This window comes from Rhipicephalus microplus, chromosome 7 (assembly GCF_043290135.1).
Source record: "Rhipicephalus microplus isolate Deutch F79 chromosome 7, USDA_Rmic, whole genome shotgun sequence".
Taxonomy (NCBI): domain Eukaryota; kingdom Metazoa; phylum Arthropoda; class Arachnida; order Ixodida; family Ixodidae; genus Rhipicephalus; species Rhipicephalus microplus.
In genome coordinates this window covers 2,963,146-2,988,609 of record NC_134706.1, presented here as the reverse complement: position 1 = coordinate 2,988,609, position 25,464 = coordinate 2,963,146, and the positions used below count along the sequence as shown (strand labels likewise).

Sequence of the window (25,464 nt, the reverse complement as noted above, 5' to 3'; positions counted from 1 at the left end):
AACTATGAATGGGATGGAAAAGCTTTATTTTTGTCCTGCAGGACGCGCTTAGCGCGTAGCGGGCGTCTGAGTCCACGTAAGGACCAACAGGGAGTACATGGTGGCCGTTTCGCGGGCCCGCTGAACGGCCCAGCAAAACAAAGAAACAATGATTTAGCATCACAGTGCGTCTACAAAACCCGACAACGACCATTCACGACTACTACCGGGTAATTCAGTGGTTCCACCTTTCAATAACTCTGGGAAAATAACTGTTTGTGAATATGTTCGTGTGCGTAAAGAAATGCTTCAAGTTCAGGCTGTGGTAACGTTGTGTTCAAAGAGTGTTAGCACACGAGACGTAATCATCTGAAGGTTGTCGACAAGATGGTGAAGAAATGAGCGCAGTAGCTTTCTTTTCTCCTTATGTTCTTTCTCTCTCTCTTTCTCTAATTCTCTGGTTGAGGCACCGGAACGTGCGCGGTGTGAGCGCAAGCATACGGAATATCCCGTCGTCGTCATCATCGCGTGCGTGTGTATATTTACAAGCCGCTTCGCAAGGCGACGCGACTCCCGCAGCCGATACGCCACCGCCCGCGTTAATTCGGCGCCGATCTCCCCCTCGGCACTACGTCACGAGTCAAAAAGCGACGCCGTGTAACGGCCGACCATGCGTGTACACCGCGTACAGCCAGCGACGCGAAAGGATGGGAAGACCGCATCTCAGGCAGCGCCATCGTCTTCATTCATCCCCCGCTGCCAGCCGGCACCGAATGCTACATGGCCTTAATGGGTCATGGCAAAGGCATATATACCCCCTCCTGCCTTGCATACGAGGGCTGCCTTTCGAAGCTTCGGTGGGCCTCTTTTTTCTTTCCTTTTTTTTCGTTATGATTAACGTTCGCGGAAACACCCGTGCGCATTCCACTGTGGTGTTTTGTTGTTGCATTTCCTTCCTGTACTGCCAAAAATCTTGACGAGATTAAGTATTCAACCGAGTACGGTGTTCAGATTCCCTAAAGAACTCGTTCTTGCGCTAGTTTGTGCTTGCTATTAATCATGTCAGAAAGACATCAAACAAATAGAGAAACGGACAGTGTGTGTACTTGTGTCTCTGTTTTCTGTCTTTGCGCTACAACACGATTATCATCATGGGAGCAGCGGTACCTCCACTGTATTCAATGGGAAGATGCCTCCCGAAATACGGAAGTTGAGCAGCAGCGTCGTCAACGCGAGCCATGCAAGAAAACATCCCATGATGACATCGGCACACAGCACGACAGTTCGTCAGCACTATAGTGACATCGCAATGACGTCATCACGCCGCATTTAAGGCGTCCCATAACGTGACGACTCCTTACAGTGTTAACAATTGGCATCTTAGTACTCAAGGGTGGGTTAATCTCTGAGGAAGTGCAAAACCAGAGGAGGAGCAGGAAACTTTCGAAGAGTGGCAGGGATGCATCAGTATACTACACCGATTGAAAGGCAAAAGAGTTCATTTTTCAGTCGTTTTAGTCATAAGCATAAAAGACCCTGTACATTTTTAAACGTTAACATTCTCATATAAAAGCTGTCAGAGGCTGATATCCGAGTTTGGCGAGAGCAGGAATTTCAAATGGCAGTGGGAAGACCACCGACATATCCACAAAGTGAGGGATGTTAGAGGAACCCTCTAGGAGGTGCACGGGGCGTTTTTTGGCGAGACCATTTCTGTATAGAAAGGCTTGTTGACGAGCCGGCGCATGATGTATTCGTCGGAAGCCATGGTTTTTCTAAAATTAACTATAGGGGGCTCTGGCGCTGCGATAGAACGGCGACCATGGGAATGAGTACACGGATTTGCCTTATTTTTGTACTTGCGGGCCTGGAATCTCACTTGTGGCTTCGTTTATTGGTGTGTTTCGGTTTCGTTTTGAAGGAAAGGAGGAACCATTTCGAACTTCGTCACCCAACTTGAAGTGGTAAGTCTAAAGAATGTGGTGAAGCGCAACTGCTGAACATTTGCCGATTGTTGATTCGTGACAAAGCAGCTTCAAGCCATGCGAAACCGAAAGGAACGTAAAGTACGAAGGCTAGGCAAATCCGTGTACTACCCATAATTCCCATGCTCGCTGAAGCGTCGTGCGTTGCAGCTCCCATAGACAATGGCGCCAGAGTTACCTCTAGTGTATATAGGCACCATAGGCTCACTGGGCAGACGCAAATCTCTCTCTCTCTCTCTCTCTCTCTCTCTCTCTCTCTCTCTCTCTCTCTCTCTCTCTCTCACACACGCACGTACACACACACACACGCACGTACACGCACACACACACACACACGCACGCACACACGCACGCACACACGCACGCACGCACACACACAGAGAGAAACTGATTTCCGGTCACAACTGAAAGTGACTACGCAGAAAACACTACACAGAAACGACGCCATCCAGGGTTGGCTGAATTGTTCCTAAATGTAATTAATTTACATTGGTAATTACTTTTTATCGTTTTGAATTATGTAATTGATTTAAACTCTCAATTGCATCTGCTCGAAAGTAATCGCATGACATGTTACCTTTTAAATGTAACAAACTCACTTTGAAGTTACTCCAACGAATGTTCATCACTTTTGTAACTAACTCAGGGCTGTGACCTTCCAGCAGTTCATTAATCAATGCATCAAGTTCGGATTGTACGCAGCCTTTGCGGGGTCTCTGCACCAGTTACTGATCGTAACGGCTTCAGTGGGATGTGTTCCTCTTTTTGGTGGACCCGGCACACGCCTATGCGACACAGCCCCAGGACTGCGACATGTAACAAAATTTGCACTAAACATGAAGCGATCATACTTGTAGGGGTTTAAGGCGTCGTCAAAGTACCCATATGATCACGAGGCGTGCCTTAATGGAGGACACCGGCAATTTAGCCGACATGAAGCTTTTTAACGTGTACCTAAAATACACATGTACACGGACGCGGTCCTCAAGCGATTTTCGCGTCTATCGCGGCTGCTGGGGTCGGTATTCGATCCTGCGACTTCCGAGTCAGCAGTCGAACACTAAAACCACTAGGCCTGAAGAGATCGACTCTTGGCCATGGATCGCTGGTCCCGGCGAGGTGGACTCCTTTTGTCAAAACCACGCAGGTTTCAGCATGTCGTTCATAATCAAAACAGCGTAAAAGACAAAGATGACCACAGGCCAAAAGCAGTAGCGGATGCCATTATAAAGGCATCAACCTCTCCCATTCATCATTTCAATAAAAGAAAAACTACAGAATAAGGCGCTCCACTAAAGATATAAACTAGTCTCGCACTAGCGGTGACAGGCCTGAAGTGAGGCGCGGAGCTGGGCGACCTTCTTTTGAATTTTCTCTCTTTCTAGTTTGGTTTTTCTACCACTTTTTCTCTATATTACCACTTTCTATTTGTTTGTTTTTAATATCTATTTTTTTCTCTTGGTCACTATTTATATCTTCTTATCGCCATTTTCTCTTTATTTCTAGCTTCCAAGCCCTCTACTTCTACCTCGTTCTCTCTTACATCCTTTTTCTGTCTTGCTCTTTTTTTCATCTCCTTGCCTGTGTGTCTATTTCTTTAATTGTGACATCTTTTTCTCTGACTTAGCTGACCTTTCACTCTCTCTCTGTGTGTGCTCGATCTCTGTATCATCGTAATAACCACGCCTAACAAGTCGACGCGCGTGTTCTGGGAGTGATGCAGAAGACGAGCCGGGTTAAGAGGACGAAGAGATAGCGTGCCGATTTTCGGCTAGCTCTGCACGGAACAATGGCTATTCTAAACACTCCCTCTGCTAAATAGGACCCGACCTTGGCACGACGAGGTCAAGGCGCGGATTACTCCAGCGACCGCATAGACATCGGCAGGGTATCTTGGAAGTGTTCCTAATTGGCTTTCGCCGAGTACAAGCAGCGCCATGAAACTGCTCTTATACGCCCCACATATTATAACGACTTATCTAAGATGCTTAGTTAATTTATTCACAGTACCCTTCAGGGATTTCTTACGAGGGCATCACATAGGCGGGTGGGAACACAAAAAAAAGAAGAAGAAAAGAAAGGCAAAATCAATACTATAGTGCACGGAATACGCACGTCAGACATGTTAGGAAAAAAAGATATCGCGGAATCAACACATGCTAATGGCAGGAACATGAAGCTTAGCACAAATATGAAGATTGGGCATTCATTATTTACGACTAAATAACAAGTACATAGTAGCAGTGAGTAGATGTGGTATAACATTAAAATCAGACAGATCCAAAATATGGTATTGCATGCGTAACAAAACAGGTATACAGTAACGTCAATCTAAGTCGAACTGTTTTAATGGAATGAAACTCTAGAAAGCTGCCATTTATTTGCAGTTGTTATGGAGGATAGTAAGTCATTGCGTACATCTATTAAAACAAATTTCGAATGAGAACGTCATCAACATTTTTCAACGATGAATTTAGCCAAACAAGCCAGTCTTCCATAGCCCTGCAAAGAAAAAAAAAGGTCATTTGACTCTTTCTAGCGTCTCCTGACTCGCCACTTATAAACCGTTTTAGAAGATACACGTGAACTTGGATTCTACGTCACGACACTCCTGAAAGTTTTTTTTTTTTTTCACCAAAAGAGTTCAAGTGTCTTTTTAATGAGAGTCATATACGTAGCAAGTTGCAACTCAAAAAGAAAGAAAAAAAAGACAGCGAGCTTTTCTCTTGTGCTTATTGTACGCACGCTTGTCGTTCCGCCACGGTACCCTTCCTCGTCCAGTAATTGACGAAAGATTGAAGTGATTGTTCAATAAAGCGTCAACTTACATCTTATTCAAGGTCTTTTATATACAGTAGTGGATGCTTATTACTGTTTCTTTCTATTTGTTTACTTGCCGCCTCTTCCTCGTTAGCGCCTACATGCCAAACCCGCCCAGGTCGGTGACAGATACGACCACGGCATTCGGTCCATGCACGCGCAGGCGACAAAATATGCGGCAGGGCATCTTTATCTTCAAAAACGACAAAAAGTCTGGAGCGGGCAGGGCATCTTTATCTTCGTCAGACCAAGTTCCAAAACTCCTTCGTCACTCAAAGACGCTTGGAATCTCGCCCCTTGCATCTGCTCGACTTCGCAACACTGGACAGGTTTGTTTAAAATTATTCGTTTGGTTTTTTTTTTTCTTACATCGGAATACCCGCTGCATGCTTAGAACTGTAGCAGCCATGCAGAAAAAAATAGGCGGAGAGGGGGAGATATTGATGAAGAGGTGGGGACTTGGTCTTTCGTCTCAAGCCCGCTGATGGCGGCCGCGATTTCGCTTCAAATGGATAATAAAGTGGATCGATGAATTTGGTTATACCAGGGGTATCAAACTTGTATCAGCTACCGGGCAGCAGTCGTGAAATTTATTCCTGGAAAGTGCCGGGGCAGAAAAGAAGTTTAAAGCGGGCAGGGGAGGCGAGGGGACGTAATCCTCATTGGTTTTAACAATCCAACTAGAACAGACCGGGAACTTGCGGCACGCCTGTCGACTATCGTTTTTCACGACGCCTCCTCTTTGTCGCTCCCGCTAACAGGGCACTGAGACAGCTAGCGCGAACCCGTGACCTGAAGGCCTTCACCTTTCATGAAATATATATCGAGAAAGTTACGTCGCTCCGAAAGAAAGCGAAAGGGAAGGAACGTGTGCTACATGATCGGCCGAGAGCACCAGACGGACAATCCCTCTTGTTCGTGCGTTCGCCCACCGTAACAAGCAAGGCAGGGGGGAGGGGGGAGTTTACGGTCATCCTCTTAACCAATTCCGTCACGCTATATCCTATCAGAGTCTAAATCAATTTGTAGTTCGCACACGCCATGCGTCCAGTCACGCTACAGTGGAGCGTCCGAGTGGTCGCCTCTCCCTCCCCTACTCTGCGTCTCCCCCTCTCTCCTTCATCGCACGCCGATGGTGCCAAGATGCGGGCGATCTCTTTGTGCATTGAATGGGGCCGTGGACCTTTCAAAGAGTCGTGGAGCAACTGTGTGCCCAGAAGATGCACTGGGAAAGGAGCTCGAACAAACTGCAAGAGACGGAGGACCCTCGCATTTGAGTGACCAGAAATAGCAGACATCCCCCCCCCCCCCTCGTCCAGCCAGCTCAGTGAACATTGTCGCCTCCCCCAGAAAACAAGCGGGCTTCATTCGGGAGGACATTAAGCATTCGTTCACCTCGACTCGGAGGCGGCGGCCCTGAGCCGATTGCTTTCTCCTGGTCGCACCTCTCCGGTTAGTTGAGCACCGACCAGCTCCGGTTCCCGTATTTATACGAGGGTGCATGCACCGCTCGACTGCTGGGATGAAGTTCCGCTGCCTGGCTTGTGGAGAAGTGCTGTCCGGATGGGTTATTCTCTGTTAAAGAGGGAAACGTGTCCTGGCGATCGCTTTTCGCACATTGCAAATGTTTACGCGCGTACAATACGGTAGGCTTTGCGAGAAACAAATACAGAGGACCTGAGAACACGTCAAATATATTTGAGGCGTTTGAAATTCGCAAGAAGGAAGCAGCTTATCTTGATTGACAAGAAACTTTGCTATCTCGACGACATGAGACTGCGATCACGTGTCATGTATTTGCCCTAATTCTGATTTACCCCCAGCCGTCGAATGGGACAAATTTTCATGCTTTCGTGCATCAATGTTTCTTCCTATATGTTTCTTCAGGTATAATCACTGACACAAGCCTGCGTTCGGTGTTCTTGTCGAGTCGGTGTTCGCTTCTCCGTAGTAAAATTTAAAATGTACCAAGTTCAACCGTCGACGCTTCAGCTCTTGTCATTTTTTTCGTTCACTTATTTGCTTCATTACTTTCTCCCAATCCCCTCCCCGGTTCGTGAAATATCTTGCCAAGAAAAGGAAATTAACAACCAATCGTTTGTAGCACGAAGTCACGAGGAAATCTGAAAAGATTTTTCAGAATTAACGCGCTTAATAACCCTGTCACACGACAAATATGTCATTTACAGCGAACGTCATTCGCTTGTAATGTCATTTGTTTGCTGACACGAGAAAACTAATGACATTCGATGAAAATGACATTTTCGGTCGACTGAGTTCCCTAAACACATTCGCATTCAATTTCGAGCTAAATGAGTATATTGTCTCGACGGCAGGCACTTTTAGGGAGATGACTGTTAACATATGTAAACGTAACCTTTATCATTTGTAAATGTATGATTCTTAACTATATCAACTTATTACTGGTTTGATGACATATTAGTACGCGCGAAAGTTTCTAATAAACAAAAGCTACTCCCAACGCTCTCAACTACAGTGGCTGGACGCCGGCCATGAATATTTTTTTTTCTCTGCTGTAGTTGCCTGTATCGCGGATGTTGGTCGCCCGATTGCACGTGTTCTGGTGACCAAGGTAATGACTCCACGAAATCGCTGCCATCGTCTCATTTCTACAGCCGGAAAGTTAGTCATGTTCAGTTCACTCCACTCACGCCCGGTCATGTTATTTTTCGAGTGTGTCGTACTGATGAGGCAAGTTGTGTAAAACGGCCGCGTTTATATTCTAGGAGCACCTTTCCGCCCATAAAAATTATTTTTGTGAATACACGCATGTTACATACAAGTATTAGTATATTTTTATTGCTCCCAAAGTCCACGGCTCAGGAGGGATAAAGTCATGGTCATCATTTCAAAATGACATTTATTTTCGTCGAGTGACAGCACGCACATGAAATGACATTAGGTCCGCCTAATTTCATTCGTTGTAAATGACATTAGATTTGCCGGGTGACAGAGGTATTAAGCTTTCCTTAACAGTTGTGCCCCTTTGATTGATTGATTGACACGTGGGGTTCAACGTCCCAAAACCACCATATGATTATGAGAGACGCCGTAGTGGAGGGCTCCGGAAATTTCGACCACCTGGGGTTCTTTAACGTGCACCCAAATCTGAGCACACGGGCCTACAACATTTCCGCCTCCATCGGAAATGCAGCCGGGAATCGAACCCGCGACCTGCGGGTCAGCAGCCGAGTATACCTTAGCCACTAGACCACAGCGGCGGGGCGTTGTGCCCCTCTGCCGGTTTCAGCAGGAGTGACTTGCAATCCACGCTAGTGAGAAAAAGTTCAACCTCCCTGCCTTTCGTACTTTCTCTCTCTCCCCTCTATCGACTCTCTCCCCTCTATTGACAGAGTGTCCATTGCTGGAGACATTCACTGCCGTATTAAACACGTCAAAGGTTCGTTCTCCGGAGATGGAGTTAATGATTCCATTATCCCCAGACATGGACCATAATTGTAGCAGCGGCGACAGTTTCTGTCGGCCAGATGTGGAGAAGAAGACGTGCACTGAACTGGACGCTAGCCATCCACACGCTCATCCCGAAGCCGACTTTTCTTCCACACCCACCGGCCGCATCTTTTCTTGTACGGCGATGACCGCTGCTATCTTTTTCTTCCGAATTCCTCGTTCTGGCAAAACGGTGTGCGGGAAAAAACCGGTCCTCCGGCCATGCATATGATCGCGCCGACAGCGTCGACCACCACGCCGTACGTCGACTCGACGCCCAAACAAGTAACCCTTTTCTGTATCAGTAAACCTGATAGGACACTTATGAAAATTCTGCCTAGGTGGAACGGGGACCGCCGTTGGGAGAACTCACATTTATTCTTAGGCTGCATGCAATCGACTATAAGTCTATCACCTTGACAATGTAGACACCTGTGTGTTCTTCATATTTACTAATTGATTGATTGATTGATTGATTGATTGATTGATTGATTGATATGTGTGGTTTAACGTCCCAAAACCACAATATGATTATGAGAGACGCCGTAGTGAAGGGCTCTGGAGCCCTTCACTACAAGCATTTGGACTACGAAATTTCTGGACCAAAATTTCGGCCACGTGGGGTTCTTCAACGTGCACAGAAATCTGATCACACGGGCCTGCAACATTTTCGTATGTTTCGAAAATGCAGGTATTCGATCCCGCCACCTGCTTCTTTATATTTAGTGAGTCAGCGGTGAGTCATGGGGTTTTCCCAATTTCAGCCTCAAATAGGCTTCCGCTCTTTAAGAAACGGCACGCCCTGGCCACATACGGCCTCGCGGTAAAAATATCTTCCACTCACAATGATTCATTTTAAAAGGTCGTTTTCGGGGGTTCGACACTCAGCCCCTGAGAACGGGGCCCCGAGAAAAGCGGGCCGTTAGTCTTGCGTACTGTCTACTTTCCGGTGCTTCTTTTAAACATAGCACCTTGATGCGGCCAAGTAAAATCCTTTCTCCCTTTGTGCATTGTCCCGGTTACCGATATAAAGCCGTCGCGGAACGTTTGAGGTTCCGGACTGTAAGAAGAGATTTCAAAGGGACGATGGCGTTTCTCACTTTTCTAGCCGTCTTCCTTGTGTGCGGCGTTTTACTGCCAGTCAAGGGCCGAGACACCGAGGTGGAAACCGGCGCAAGTCCTCGGGGTCCTCTGTCATGGTTATTGCCGAGGTGGGGTGGCTGGCGAAAAAGTACGTACATTATTTTGTGCACATAAGTTTTAACTGTATAGCGCAGGATCGAATGATGCACGCTTTGAAAACTCGTATTCTTTCGAAAAATAAGAACGCACTAGATTTATGCTTCAATTGTACCAAGCTTTATAACTAACAAATAGCGTATTGGAGAGGTTCAGCACACCGCGAAAAGGTCAGTGTGGACTCTTCAGAAAACATCTGAGAAGTCAAAGAACGAGCACGTTATTTTCTTCTCGTGTTGGGCACAATTCGTGACAGTCTGTTCGCGTGACTTCATGAGGAAATAAGCTCTAGCTCATATACATGCAATGTGAATAGTCTCCCAGCCTGCTCTGCAAGCTATGCCGTTTTTGCTTTGTCTCGCATCATTATCATGCGCGGTCGACTTACTTCACTTCGCTTTGTGCGTTTTCCATTGCGCAGTCGGATGTAACTGCGTGTAGGCGTGAAATTCTGACTGGGACACTCCGGAGCAAAACGCTTTATCGCGTATTATTGAAGTACAAGTTGGCAATTGCCGAAAGCACGACACGACACCTGGTAAGCGAGAAAACGCGCGAAGAGGAACTGCGGCTGGGGGAGACACCACCTTGGATTCTCGTATCAAACACTCTGACGTCATCGATTTTCGAAGGCGTCTACTGGTTCCTACGTAGCTTCTAATCGATAAAAATGAAGTACATTGCCTGTGCACGCCATAGACTTAGCATACGAAATCTGAGAGAGAGAGAGAGAGAGAGAGAGAGAGAGAGAGAGAGAGAGAGAGAGAGAGAGAGAGAGAGAGAGAGAGAGAGAGAGAGAGAGAGAGAGAGAGAGATGCTCGTATGAACATGTATAGATGCTCGTTTGCGGTATGGGAGTCGACAATGCTATCTGTAATCTCGCTTGTAATTGGCCTAGGGAATGTGGTTTCGGCCTGTCCAGGTAAATGAACTCTCGTGTGGCACGTCCACCAGCTCAAACGAGGATGTCATCAATGGTAGAAGTCGTAACAAGGGAACACGGGTTCGCTAAGGAGAAGCACGGGCAGCACTTCTCTTTTAGTGAAGTCTCATCTCCACTCACTTCATTACAGAACAGAAAAAAAATATGGCAGCATATCCACGGGGTGAATGATGAAGAGTGGGGCGAAGCATCCGTCCGTCCATTCGTTCTTGCTTCCGTCTGTGTGACCGTCCATGCATCCATCCGCCCGTCCATGCGTTGAGTTCGTCCATGCATCCACCCCTGCGTCCGTACATGCGTCCATCCGTCCGTGCGGCCATCTGTGCGTCCGTCCATGCATATGTCTGTGTGTCCGTTCGTCCATCTAGTCAACACTCCTCCCTATATAGAAGCACCGCCATCCAGCGGACATTCAAAGGACTAAACGAGAGGTGGCACACGCACACTTTCTTACGGCTTGCGCTTCGGGTCTACTTCCCATCTTTAACCACCTCGAGTTCTTGGTATATACTAGTTCATTGTATTCATGGCACTGTGGCCCAACACTCGCTAAACCTTTCTAAAACCAAGGAGGTTACGCCCAGTGAGTATAACGTAGCAACCCTTTCTTGTCAGATAGCGCTCAATGTACATGCCAATGGCTGCTAATGGGGAATGAGAGACAGGGGAATTCGGCTTTTAGTGAACGCGCACGCAGCGAATTTTTTATTGTTCAACAACGCACAGGAGAAATTCCCTACCGGCACCACCTTGCAGGTCAAAGCGTAAGACATGTTACGCACTACGACGAGGGGCGAACGAGTGCCACTTTAAAAAGCTTCGCCTCTAAAAAATGGCTAGTGTTACAGCATAACAGCGGTTGTACACGAATACTGTCCTGACCGATATGAGGTGAAACACCGATTTCATGTTCATTCAACGACCTTGTAATTTACCCAACGGAATGTGACGCTTTCAATAGCCAGATATGTCTTTTCCCCTTGTGCACGTATTGTCACGAACGAGTTCGGGCTTGCCAACTGTGTTTAGCCCCTATGACTTTTGAAAGGTAATTTCGAGTTGGATCTCATATTCCTGACTACAGATGGTCAGGATGATTAGGAGAACATTCGAAGTGATGTGCGAGACGAATTCACTATCAAAACACAGAGCAGATATGTGAGGGTATGTGACCTTGCAAAACAGATGGATGTGAGAGAAGTAGCAGCGGAACTGTTTATATTCGGCAACACTCCGGAGAGCGTTTCCAAAACCATCATCATCATTCTGGCACACGCTCTTTTACGACACCGATTTGTGCGATGCGAAAACTCGGACGGGTGAGAAAACTAGCCCAGAGAAAGAGAAAGGAGAAAAAAAGAGTGAGAAAGACAGGTCAAAAGAAGAAAGACAAGGAGATAAAACAGATAGAAATGCAGAAAGAGAAATAAACAGACGCTAGAACAAGTAAAGCCAACTGCAGTTTTACAGACGCACACTTTAAAAGCGCTAACACGTTTCTTACAAGACAGTGGAATTGCTAACAAGTACTAAAAAATAACGAACTTTCATTTGTATAACACATGCGCTTATTATGGGCAGTATCATATGACATTCATCATATGTGTATGCTGAAGTGAATGACGTGTCGACTGCTTTTTACATACGAGCGGATACATCTTCATAAGAACCAGACGTGTGCTCTGCTGTTTTGTGCTAGTTGGATCAAATATTAAGGAGGGACATTATCAGAGACTTCATTCGTTGACTTCGAACATTTCCTTATCGTTGTGTTGTGATATGTGCGTATGTGCTTTTGCATATGTGTGCACGAGTGTTCTGTTTTACATGCACCGTTTCGTATGTTTTCTTTTGAGATACGTGTTAATTAACTTTCACTCAAGGGCTAAGGCGTAGCCGGTGCCATACTTGTGCGCCAACATCTCCTTATATATCATATCAATAAAAAATAAAATAGAGAAAGACAGAAGCAAAGAGAAACAAAAGTGCAAAACGGGAAAGGGCGAGAGGGAAAGGAGAATTAAATAAAAAGTAACAAAAAAGAAAGAAGGGTGAAGAAATGTAGGAAGAAAGAGAAAAAGCAAATACAAATAAGGAAAGCGCCCAGTTCCGCTGTGGTTTAAGCCTTGCGCCACTATAGTGCGAATTGCATACTTTTTTACTCGAAATAGTAAGTGACGGTAGCTGGATCATCATCTTCATGGAATTTGGGAGTGCGGGGGCAAATTTTACACTGGCTGTGTAAAATTTGAGCTCGCCAAAAAATCACGTGAAGATGGACGGATAAATGTCACATGTGAATGAGAGCTGAAATGACGCCGATAAGCTCACGCACATTAGTAAAGCTTTTTAACGAATTAGAAATATTGCAAACACACTATATCAGATAAATGTTATTGCTCGCACGGATAATTATGACTATAATCTGCGTTTCTGTGTAAAGCTTGCTGTACTAGGATTATATTTGTGAACGGCCATTTATACGTGCGTTTTGTATTGCTTCATGATTATTGCAAAATTATAAATCTAATCTTTATGTACGCTGGAGCCAAACATAAGCAACAACCTATCCTAAAACACATTTAGTTCAAAAACAAAAGAAAGCAAAATGCTACAGTAGGCCAATAAGCGCTAAAATCAAGCTATCGTAGGAGTACAATGTTACTGAAGGCTGTATGAACATTTTATTCTTTCAGACATTTATTTATTTATTAATTTTATTATACTGCCTGCTCAATTAGGGTGCTAGCCTGAGGAGTAAAAGTGCAGTTTACAAGTAAAAAAAAAGAAGGCCTATGTACATACAAAAAAAAAATAATTTCAAGTCATACCCACGGAGTGAATGATGACGATTGGGGCGAAGCTTTCATCTCTCTATCCGTCCGTCTGTCTGTCCATCCGTCAACTATATGGAAACCACTAACGCCATCTAGTGATATTATTTCTAAGTACGCATACACACAACGCCTCCTATTGTGTGAAAAGAGAGAGGCTACTGGGTACGCTGGAGGGACGAGGAATCGCCCTAGACCATAAGGAGCTTCGCACCCTGAAGAAGGATTGTTGCCCAATTACCACAACCAAGTACAATATAAACACAGCTTAGTGTAGCAGAAATAAATTTAAAGAAAATAATTAGAAAAATACTCAAAATTTAAAAGAACTAACAGTAACCCTGGAGACTCAATTATTTTTACACAATGCAGTATTGACAAATGTAGTGAATTCCATCCGTTAATGTTGCGTGGAAAAAAGTAGAATTGGGTCATTTCCAGTGCTATGTGGTGTTAGCGATACTTCGTGCCCTGTAGTTTGCGATGTCAGTGTTATTGCGTAATGTTCGCGATTAACAATCTGCGATGTTTCGAACGGAATAAAACTATTATTCTGCCAGTTTCCCGTCGTAATTGTAATGATTTTATACCTTGAAGATTCGTTGGATGAGTTGGTGAATCATTTGGACAATATTGAGAATAATTAAATGTAACTGATTTTTTAAAATCATATACAATGTTTCAGTATCATATTTTATATACATTTTGAACATTGTCAATTAGCCAAAGAGATTATTACAGCATTGGGAGTAAATTCATACGTGAAATACAAAACAAGTAATGCTAACAACAGAATATACGCTCAATATGGAAAGGTCTAAACAAAAATTTACAATGGTTACATGTTCCGTTCAGAATGAGGTTCTCAGACCATGAATGAGTACTCTAGCTTGGGCCTCATAATAGTTGAACAGACTAACAGCCTATTCATCTATTATGAGTTGGTGTACGTCTGTTTTTATTTATGTTAGTTTATTTGCATGAATGTGTACGTATGCAGGATGCCCGTGGGGCGAAGTGTACAAGGAGTGCCAGAGCAGCAGCTGTGTGGAGAACAAGTGCCACCAAGTCGGACTGCGTAGACGACGCGCATGCACGCTAGACTGCGTCAACGGCTGTTTCTGTATGAGACACCTGTACAGAAACAAGAAAGGAAAATGCGTGCTACCCTGGCGGTGCCGGACAAGCGGCATCAACCGGCTGCGCCCGTCAAGGCCTTCCGTAAAACCCGAGGAACACTGAAGAAAGCGCACATTATATTTACAAAGAAGAACCCACATATTTTCATTGTTTGGTGCTGTCGAACTTAAGATAACCCTTAAGTGCAAAGCCGAAAGTTTAGTCAGCGCAAATAACTCTCTGACAAGCTACTCTGTGAAGAAAAGAGCAGTGAAAAGAAACAAACTGTTAGCATATATTTTATAACGTCATATCCGTGACGAAAGTACGTCAAGAGAGCCGCAGTGAACCCCGGCATAAAACACTCTCGTGTTGAAAATGCAAGAGAGAAATGTGAAAAAATAAATTAGGAAATAAAGTTAAAACAAAAGAGACAACCTAAGTGCGTCGAGTTGATCAAAGCTGTCCAAATATGTAAATACAGTTTTCATCACACACCTTCTTTGCGTAAATCAGGCAAAAGGGCCCGCCCTGATACAGTAACGTGAAAAAGTTATCTGTGCCATCGAAAGCGTGCAATCCCTATTTCTCAATACATGGAAACCATCGGCTTCGTGTATGCAATGTCTGCTCGCGGAACCTTTTCGGTCAAGCGGAAAGTCGTAACTGCAACCGCTGTGGCTCAACCAAAACTGTAGAACATATTTTGCGTTCAAGCCCAAATAAACATCCCAGTGATACAAAAGTAGTATTACTCTGTGTTGATACCTTTAAGGCGAAAGCCTTAAATCAAGCACAAAAAGAGACCATTGGTGGCGTTGGTGTATCCGGGATAATAATTGATGGGGTTTAAATTCCCAAAACCACCGTACGATTATTATAGACGCCGTAGTGGAGGACTCGCTTCTCGTGCCAGCTGTCGCCTCCCCCCCCCCCCCTTATCTTTCTCGACTTGCGAGGCTGACACAGGCAGTGTCTGCTAGCTAGTAAAAAAAAAATTGTTCACACCTCCCCGAAGGAAATCATAAGGAAATGCAAATGCATTTTTGTGCCAAGAGTACACGGCGTAGTAATTTTAATGGCGTAAATTAATGACAAGACGACGATTTGCACCATAACCATTTATTTACATATTCATCAGCCAATAAACGGTCGAAAGTGAGGCGCGCGCTTCACTCCATTAATATATACGAAAGAGAGAGTGGACGGTAGAGTGGGGTACAGGAAGAAGAAAGAAGGAGCGGTGAGGCATTGCACCTACACTCTCCGCACACGTGGCAACTCAACCGAGGATGGATGGATGGATGGATGGATGGATATGGCTGTACCCTTTAGATCGGGCGGTGGCTAGCGCCACCAAGCCGTAATACTTAATGAACTCAAAACTATATTTATTTATTTATTCCTTAAAAATTGAGTTTGAGGATTCGTACTTTGCAGTGAAAAGTTTAATTTTCACTCGTGCCTTGACCTTAGCCACCAATCAGATAGCTTCCTTCTAGTTAAGTCTACCCGCTTAAAGTCTATTTTGCCCTCCCGGTCCCTAAACCCGAGTGCTTTGAAAAACTCTGCGCCATCATCCTGAACTATAGGGTGAAGCCCTTTACAGAACATTATCAAGTGTTCGGCAGTTTCTTCTTCCTCTCCACACGCACTGCATACTGTGTCTACCCCTTCTTATTTGGCCCGATATGTCTTGGTTCGCAGTACTCCCGTCCTTGCCTCAAACAGTAGAGAACTACCCCGAGTATTATCATAGATCCTTTCCTTGGCAATTTCCTGCTTAAAAGTTAGATAGATCTCTAGTGCGGACTTCATCATGCCGATTTTCCACATGTCAGTCTCCGTTTCCTTCACTTTCTTCTTAACCGACAGTTCTTTTTGGTTTGCCCCCCTGCTCTTTTCTAAGTATTTACCCGTCAACTTCCTGGTTCGCTTCCTCCATTTTGTATCGACATTCTTCATGTACAAGTAGCTGAAAACCTTCCTAGCCCAACGCTCTTCCCCCATTTCTCTCAATCGCTTCTCAAATTTTATCTTGCTGCTAGCTTCCCTGCCCTCAAATGATGTCCATCCCATATCACCTTGTACTCCCTGATTTGGTGTATTCCCGTGAGCTCCTAAAGCAAGCCTACCTATTCCACGTTGCTTAATTTCTAATCTTGCTTGAACTTCTGATCTCATGCACAAGACCGCATTGCCGAACGTCAGCCCAGGAACCATGACCCCTTTCCATATTCCTCTCACAACATCATACCTATTGTAATTCCACAGTGCCCTATTTTTCATCACTGCTGCATTCCTGTTACCTTTATTCGTCACGTATATTTCGTGTTCCCTCAGGTACTCGGTCCCATTGCTTATCCATACGCCCAGATATTTGTATTTATCTGTTATCTCTAGCGTGACGTCCTGTATCCTAAGCTCACTACCTTCGTTGTCATTGAAAATCATGACTGCTGATTTTTCCTTACTGAATCTAAAATCTAACCTATCTCCCTCATTACTGCAGATGTCCATCAATCTCTGCAACACTCTCCTACACTCTCGCCTACCCTCTCCTACACTCTCCGCACACGTGGCAACTCAACCGAGCTCCCGTTATGCGAGCGCCCTCACACGCCAAATCGCGCTCTTCCTCTCCACTCACTCTCCGCTTCTCCGCTCGCACCACCTGCTCCGGTTGCTAAGGGCGGGGATAAGCGCGTGCGCCTGCAGCTGTTGCTATGGGAGATGAAGTGAGAGCGGAGTGATAACACCTGCAGGCGCACGGACATCGACAGACGCCTGACATGCCCCGACTAAGAAATGCATTCACATTTAAAACCGAGTGGTCGCGCTGCACCACCGTGAACTGTCGAGTGCCTCGTATATGAAGGCAGTGGATCGCGCGTTCGGAATTCAGTCAAGGTCGTCTTCACTTGGCTTTCGTTTGACTTGACGCTTTGCTTGGGTTGAGTATAAGCGAAGGAAGCAACAGAACCTTCGACCAGTAGTGTGGCACAACCCAACATCAGCGTCCCACCACTCGTTCAAGGCAACGCTTCTCCTTCATTCGATAAATAGGAATAATAAAGACGGAATAACAATGATGCATTCCCAAACCGTACCCAATTACGCAACGTTCACGCGATACCCCTACCACTCGATCCGCGACACATTTACTCGAGTTTTCCTCGTGGGAAGATGTGGGCGGCTTTTTTTCTCTTTCTGTCTTTCTCAGCTGCTGCGCAAAACTGTGTGCCTGCTGCCGACTTGTGGTCACAAGAATATGCTGAGCCTCAAGCGCGATCGAATATCTTGACCAGCAAGTCGAGCCCGTTCATTGGCCAGTATATCACGAACACCTGTCCATTAGAGCTGGCATTCCCCCCATGGACACGACGAGTGGCAGGGTGTCAACTAAAAGGGGAGGGCGCTGCGATAAACCTTCACTCGCCCCACTCTGAAAGGACACGCCTATGATTCCACCCCTCGATATGGAACAACGACGTCTGGCCCGAATTGACACTGCTGCATGCGCTGACGAGCATATCAATCGAATGTCTCTGGTTTGACGAGACCTTTAATGTTGGCGGATATGCTAGTCTAGACGGACGCTATTCCTCCTGTCCTACTACCAACACGAATAATATTTCGCACAAGGTATCGTTGAACGCCTCAAGGAAATACACGCTCCTCGTCATGAACACTAGCTGGCACGGGATGCTCTCTGGTTCACCATCTGCGACGTCGTTCGTCGCAATAACTAGACGGTGACGCAGGCGGCAAACTTCGTCATGTTGACGAAGTACAATTTCTGCGTGGATGCTGCCCAGCTATATCAGTTCTGCTACAGTTCATAGCCACTGTAGTTCCGCCTTGGAATGGTGGCGAAAGTGCCGGACCTCAAATGGGTCGAAGAAAACTAGGTGATCATATCGAAGATCAAGAAGAATATGAAGAACTTCACTACGTTGGGCGTTGTACCTTCTTGATAATAAAGAAAGGGGAAAAATGAACAATTTCACACTATGCACCATTCTAGGATGGCTTTTTTGTTTTTCTTGGTATGTTTTCTTTTTCGATGAGTGGTGACAAATTTGAGACGTCCGTCTGGAGAGTTTGAGGTATATTCAAAATATAGATATACTGGCATCCTAACGATTTATTGTCAGCAAGCATTGTTTTGATGGGGCAGTTGAAAACATAGATGACCAATGTATGGGCGAACCAGTCTGACACGCATGTCATTAGTGATTCCAGAGATAAGAAAAGGCAGATCGCTTGTCTTTCAGAATTGCAAACACTTGGTGCATGGAGGTAGGAGAAAGGTTGGGAATAAGCAGAGAACATGCGCACCAGCATACAATGGTCTAGATGCGACCGTGACTGTACCGAAAAAAAGAAAATACTTTCAAAACTTTGCTGACATTATATATTGTGCAGTTTTGTACGAGATAACTGACTATAGGCGCGTTCGCTTTTTCGAGTTATGGATGAGGAGGAGACAATTCAACCAACATGTGACTTAGAAGGCACTGAGATCGTACGTGTCTTTCGCGCTTACAAACGTTATGGAATATACACGTGTATGTCTACATTGTTTGACTTCAATGCAGAGCATTGTTCCTCCAGAATTTCGTTATCTTCATTAAATAAGTTGAAAACACACATTAATAATATTTATATATTATGATGCGCACATTGCCTGTATTAAATACTAAGCAATTCATTGCTAAGCTAAGATATAAAATGCTAAGCATTTCATATGTAGCCGCTTACGTCTGGGTGCTCTCGTGATCACCCCCTAAACTTGGCCGGAACAAAAATTAGTACAGGAGGGAAGATGGTTTGACTAATATGACAAGCTGGTCAAGACATGAATAATGTCACAATACCGTAGCGTACGTGAAGCACCTTCCGCCAGACAGTGGCACATACCCGCGGGAAGGTGTGTGCCTCTGGTATTTGGGAATGTGCCACAGGCAATCGACACTCAGTGTCAACCCGGAACGGCGAGAATACACATGGGTAATTTCTGGCATCTGCAGCATTGACCCGACGAAGGCAAATAATAAATGTTAGAATTCCAGCAGGAATCGAACCCAAGCATTCTGCGTGGCAATCAAGCAATCTACCACAAAGCCACACAAAATTTCGGAACTAATATTCAAATAGACCGTTATATTCGCGAAACGTCAATCGTGGTTGCAGTTATGGGCTATCCAATTTTATAAATAATACATATGTACTCCTATGATACAGCCGTCACGTCGGGTTAACGTCAATTGTACGTAAGTGCCATGTGCTTAAATTGATGTCCAGGGCTACCATCCTCGCTAGCACCAGCGCTTCACATCAGCTTATCACTTCTGGTGTTGCTAATACGTTCCTCTTGGCATCGTTGCACAAGCGCAAACATCCGGTTGTATAAACATCTGAAATTTATCAACATACGTCTTACATTTGTACATATATAGCGCCTTTTTATGACAGGTCATTTAATAAAAAGATTGCTCTACGGTCGCTTTCCCTTCGCATGCCTCGCATAACGTCTGTTATCAAGGTACGTAAGATCTCCCAAATTTTTTTTTTCAGTTTAAAAGAGTGTCTTCGTTTTTGTTTCAGTACCGCTATGGTTAATGTTTCAATGTGATTTATTTATTTATTTGTTTATTTATTTATTATACCCCTCAAGGCCAAAGGCATTGCAGAGGGGACAGTAAAACAAATACAGTGAAGAATAATAACAGTAATGTAAAACGGGCTTCTATATTTAAACAACATTGGTTAGTGCTTCTCGAAAACGTTTATTGTGGGTGATTGATGTGATATCAGCTGGAAAGTCATTTCACTCGATCGTGGTGTGTGGTGAAAATTATTGCATTAAATGATTGCATGTATTATATACATTGTCAAATGCCGTCTGAAAGGGATGTGAGGGCGAGGACCGTTGTCAGACTCGCAATCCTTTAGTCCTCGCCGCCCTCTTGATTAAACAAGAAAAGTTGAGAAGAGGTGGTGGCGAGGTAAAGGTGAGCTTGAGGAAGTGGGAAAAGCTTTGCGCAACAGGATAACAAGGGGATGGGAAAGGTAAATGAAGGTGATGGTGTGATGTGATGAGCAGGAGGGGGGAAAAGGAAAGGAGGAAAGGAAGGCCACCAGCTCCGCTGTTTCCACTGGTGTGTAGCTGCATGCCCAATGTTCTTTAACACAAAAGTGTTTTATGCCGGGGCCCACCAAAACTTCAATGACGTATTTCCGTCACGGAAGTGACGTAGAAAAATACGCACGTTCTAAAGACAGAGCAAAAAAGTTCCGTCATCGGGTGTCAAACCCGTCACCTCTGGGTTCACGGAAGCAGATGCCGGGCACGCTCTCCACTGCGCCATGGCCTTTTTTTTTTTTTTGTTACCGGCTCTTACACGTATTACAGAGATCAATATAGGTCTCTATGAACAATAATACGCACAACAGAAGCGATGTCAAGACAGTCGCCAGACTATAAGTGGTTACATTGCTGAAATTTCTTTTGGTTCACCAGGCGTTCTACCCTGGAGAGCGAATCCGGAACAAAGTATTGTTGTTTGAGTATTTCAACGTATTGAGCAAGGCTTTCGCGGAAAAGCCCGCGAGCAGGACGCCTGTCAGAGTCACAGTAGAAACCGGCCACTCGAGCCCGCCATAGACAATGGAGGCCAAGCACCATTATAAGAACAAAATGTGGTCCATTCTCATTTTCCATTGTTAAAAACCCGATACCCAGTGAAAGTAAGGGGAGTTTCTTTTTGAGAGTTCTCTGTAAAACATCCCAGAAGTAGACACCTTCCCAACAATGCAAAAATACGTGTTTCATTGCCTCCGACTTTCAGCAGACCAAATAGTTCAAATCCCATGGCATATAAAATCCCCTATCCTCTACAATAGTCTTAACAAGTAACCATGACCACGGCATCTGCAACTCGTCGTTTTCTGAATCTTCTAAGCATGGAACGCATGTTCGGTCGAGCAAAGGCTTTCAATTCATCGGCGTTACTTCGAGCCACATAATATTGGACCAATCTTCCAGACAAAACTGTTAGCATACCTTCACCTGAAGCGTTCAAGAACTACACATTATGTTCTCATAGTTTTTATTGTTTGTGTTTTTTTCGCATAGCCTCGACTTTCGGCTTGTGCAAAGGATGCTTGCTTTGTTTAATTCGTATGGTCGAGTCAGGTGTCTTCTGTAGCACATTTCTTATGTCGCCTAGACATTTCTTATGTCTATTGCTACTACTCTACTGTGTCAAGTGTATTGAAATATCTGTATTTAATATTGACTTTGTACAACTGTATTCACTTTCTGTATTCACTAACTTACAATCTGTGCTGTTTGAATTATGATTTAGGACCCCCCTCAAGTGATGTTCTAAATGGGAACCTGTGATGTACTTGAATAAAAAATTAAAGAATATAATATTTATTACTGTTATATATAGTTACATAATATATAATCAATATAATAACCATTAATTAATTATTTAATTAATCAGTTCCTTCAACGCGTCGTTTTTAAGCGTCCGTCTCATTCGGCTCGTTTCTAGTAGGAGTGTGTGCAATTTTGTCAACACCAAACACACCCTTAGATGGCGATCTTACCCCAAGCGCCGGTGCCACTCACAGCACTCACTCATAACAAAAAAAGAAGCTCCGAATCGCGCTTACGGTCGCCCCGAGAAGAATCATGGCCAGCCAACAGATAAGACTATCATACCATCATCGAGAACAATATAGGTGGTGGTGCACCGGCCCACCAGCCTCGTCTGGCTCCGTGTTCCTCGTTCTGCGAACAGTCGAGGCCGGCCAGAGGGAAGGCGGGACATGTGTTGGGTTTCGCTCTCGTCGGGCAGTGGTGTTTCACATGCCACGAGTAGGTGACCTGAAGTTTGGCGCCCAATCAGTCGCGCTCTTCTAGCCGCCACATTGTTTTATCTGGTTCCGCTCTCGCCCTTAACTACCACGACCATCTATGACCACAAGGGTTTGTTTGATCATTAATGATGGATGTAATCATGACGCAGATGTATGACGAAGCGGCAACGTGGATGAATCCAAGTTAGAACACCAATAGGCAATGTGCAAGGACTACTTTTCTGAGCACACGTTTTACTTTCGTGTTTTACTGATTCCTATGACGGAGGGATCAACCATGTTTTTTATGCTTTCTTTTCTATGTTTTTTCTTTGTGTGTGTGTTACCAAGTGAGTAATGGCGCCTCGCTGGTAAGATTTTTTCCTAGGCGGCCGCCTATTGCGTCTAAATTAATTTCAGCGAAATACAGCAAAGAAAAACCAAAGCGCATAAAGGCACTATAGAACTCTTAAATCCATGATGAATTACGCTGTTTGATAATATATTATCCCGTGAACAACTAGATTTCCCCTATATTATATTCACATTGCAACTAATATTTTCTTAAAGTGCACTTTTTGCTCCTTCGTAATATCGCCCGATTCAACCCAAATATCTCGCCGTAAATTGAGCCCTACTGCAAAACCTATCAAGTTAATTGACCTACCAGCAAAAAAAAAAAAACATGCAGGATAGTCTTTTAAGCCAGTTTAACTATACGTAAATTCCGCTTCACTGGAGCCTTCCTCTGGTTAACCTACCTGTTTTCCCTTTATTTTCCTCTCTCTCTTCGTGTGCCGCGTTCATTCGTATAACTATACAAAAGTGGATACCTCCTGCGCTTAGCCTAACTGCAACTTATTAGTGCATCAATTGGGGCTCAAAATTTGTTCGTCGAAATTCAGCGTGATGCGTCCCATTCTTCGGCAGCCACTCTACGTGCAGTATGCTTGATGTAGGCAAAACCTTAAAAGTAATTTATTGTGCGTGTGCAACAATCAGGACTGCTGCAGCGGCGATGAATCAAAATGTTGTGAAGCATATACCTTCCACTGAGCCATAGTTGCTCATTGGAAATCGTCAGATTTCTCATTACGTCCAATGCTGTGTTCATTATTTTTCATGAATATTCTTTTGCAGGTGCCTATTAAAGGCTCTACAGCAAACAGCCGCACATGCTCCAACAAAGAACGGTGAAGTGATATAAACTACGCGTTCATAAAGCTCACGAGCTTTGAAATTCGAAATGGAAGGTTCGACCCAATTTTCTGACGTAATGCATGTGATACGCTTACATAGGCGCGAACTGCGTTCGTTTAAAGTTGTACATACTTTTTTCATGAAACTAAACAGAATGCTTCCAGTCACAATGATTGATTGGAAAAAAAGAGGGTCACTAGTTTCAACGAAGTGGCCCCTTTCTGCTGCTCCTTTAATACACATAGAGCATTCAAACGAAGAAAGTACCAATGTAATCATTTTGTGCGTTGTCTCTGTGTTATTTCTTGGTCTGTACAATTCATTGGTGTGCTTTGACCATTGTCTTCGTTCACATATTAAGCCGCCGTGCGATATTCAAGGCCACAGAGCCATCGCGAAGTGATAATGGCTTTTATGTGCATCATAGCCGGCTTTATTACGTGTTGCGCTTTACTGCCAGCGAAAGGGCAAGGTCCACAGCCACTTGTTGCAAGTTGTTGCCGAACTGGGGTGGTTCGAGAAGACGTGAGTGCTTCATTTTACACGTATAAGCTTAGCTAGACCGTGGGATACCATAATACACATTAAAAAATGATATCTGTTAAATACGAACGTACTAGATTTACACGTCACTTACAATAAATATCATAACTAGCAAGTAGTGTAAATGAGATATACGTTAAAGGCCAACTCTGGCGATTTTTTTACCATGTTAGGGTAATGACACTTTCATGTTCCTAAGACACTGTTGTCATTCTAAGAGAACTTGTTGTTGGGCTAGTTGGTATATCATTTCGAAAAGTTAATTAGAGCGCGAAAACTTGACACGATCACTCACACATGCACACACCCATGCATCAAACACACAGCGCTCACTTCCAACTGATTTATTCATAGCTCGAAGGCTTGAATATATACAGGACACATTGTGCGCACACACACACCAAAGAAGGCCAACAGCTTCAATTTCGTTGTTACCAAGCGAACTTCAGTTTATCGCTCTAAGGCGATGACATCGATTAACTGTACGTTTTGATAATTTATGCTGTTGGCCTTCTTTGGTGTGTGTGCACACAATGTGTCCTGTATATATTCAAGCCTTCGAGCTATGAATAAATCAGTTGGAAGTGAGCGCTGTGTGTTTGATGCATGGGTGAGTGATCGTGTGTGAGTGATCGTGTCAAGTTTTCGCGCTCTAATTAACTTTTCGAAAAGACACTGTTGTCACGCACCCGATAGCTGAAAATGCTCAACAAATTTGAATATAAATTTTAATTATCAAAAAACCGCAATACCAAAACCGAAATCCAGCCGAGTGGAAGCAACGTGGAATAGGTAGGCTTGCTTTAGGAGCTCACGGGAATACACCAAATCAGGGAGTACAAGATGATATGGGATGAACATCATTCGAGGGCAGGGAAGCTAGCAGCAAGATAATATTTAAGAAGCGATTGAGAGAAATGGGGGAGGAGCGTCGGGCTAGGAACGTTTTCAGCTACTTGTACATGATGAATGTCGATACAAAATGGAGGAAGCGAGCCAGAAATTTGACGGGTAAATACTTCGAAAACAGCAGGAGGCCAAACAAAAAAAAAAACTATCAGTTAAGAAGAAGGTGAAGGAAACGGAGACCGATATGTGGAGAATCGGCATGATTAAAAAGTCCGCACTAGAAATCTATCGGGCTTTTAAGCAGGAAATTGCCAAGGAAAGAATCTATGATAATGCTCGTGGTAGTTCTCTACTGTTTGAGACCAGGACGGGAATATTTCGAACCGAGACTTATCGGGCCAAATACGAAGGCGTAGACACGGTATGCAGTGTGTGTGGAGAGGAGGAGAAAACTGCCGAACACCTGATAATGTTCTGTAAAGGGCTTCAAATGATATTTCAGGATGATGGCACAGAGTCTTTCAAAGCACTGGGGTTTAGAAACAAGGAGGGCAAATTAAGCGGGTGGAAATAACTAGAAGGTGGTTATCTGATTGGTGGCTAAAAT

The 25,464-nt window shown here is 44.5% G+C and overlaps 2 protein-coding genes across 4 annotated transcripts in view; one reads left to right on the top strand and one right to left on the bottom strand.

The window, feature by feature from the left end:
- LOC119179440 (uncharacterized) overlaps nucleotides 1–25,464 on the bottom strand; it is a 169,595-nt gene that overhangs the window by 135,631 nt on the left and 8,500 nt on the right. The window contains exon 1 of one of the 3 annotated variants that reach the window (XM_075868476.1): nucleotides 9,356–9,462. The exons of 1 other annotated variant lie outside the window; for it this stretch is intronic. The gene's annotated coding sequence lies outside the window, so the exon portion shown is untranslated. Of the gene's footprint in view, nucleotides 1–9,355; nucleotides 9,463–25,464 lie in introns of those variants that run through there. One more of the 3 variants, XM_075868475.1, reaches the window with a different exon arrangement.
- LOC142767217 (uncharacterized) lies at nucleotides 422–14,728 on the top strand. The gene is made up of 3 exons (XM_075868482.1): nucleotides 422–836; nucleotides 9,364–9,486; nucleotides 14,272–14,728. The coding sequence occupies exons 1-3, from the start codon at nucleotides 776–778 to the stop codon at nucleotides 14,511–14,513; spliced, it is 426 nt and encodes a 141-aa protein (XP_075724597.1). The 5' UTR covers nucleotides 422–775; the 3' UTR covers nucleotides 14,514–14,728.

What these genes read in the sequence shown, in the direction of transcription:
- LOC142767217 (XM_075868482.1), top strand. Translation starts at nt 776, where the DNA reads ATGGCAAAGGCATATATACCCCCTCCTGCCTTGCATACGAGGGCTGCC. An exon ending in GGCTGCCTTTCGAAGCTTCG is followed by an intron (nt 837 to 9,363) that starts GTGGGCCTCTTT and finishes TCACTTTTCTAG; the next exon opens with CCGTCTTCCTTGTGTGCGGC. An exon ending in GTGGGGTGGCTGGCGAAAAA is followed by an intron (nt 9,487 to 14,271) that starts GTACGTACATTA and finishes GTACGTATGCAG; the next exon opens with GATGCCCGTGGGGCGAAGTG.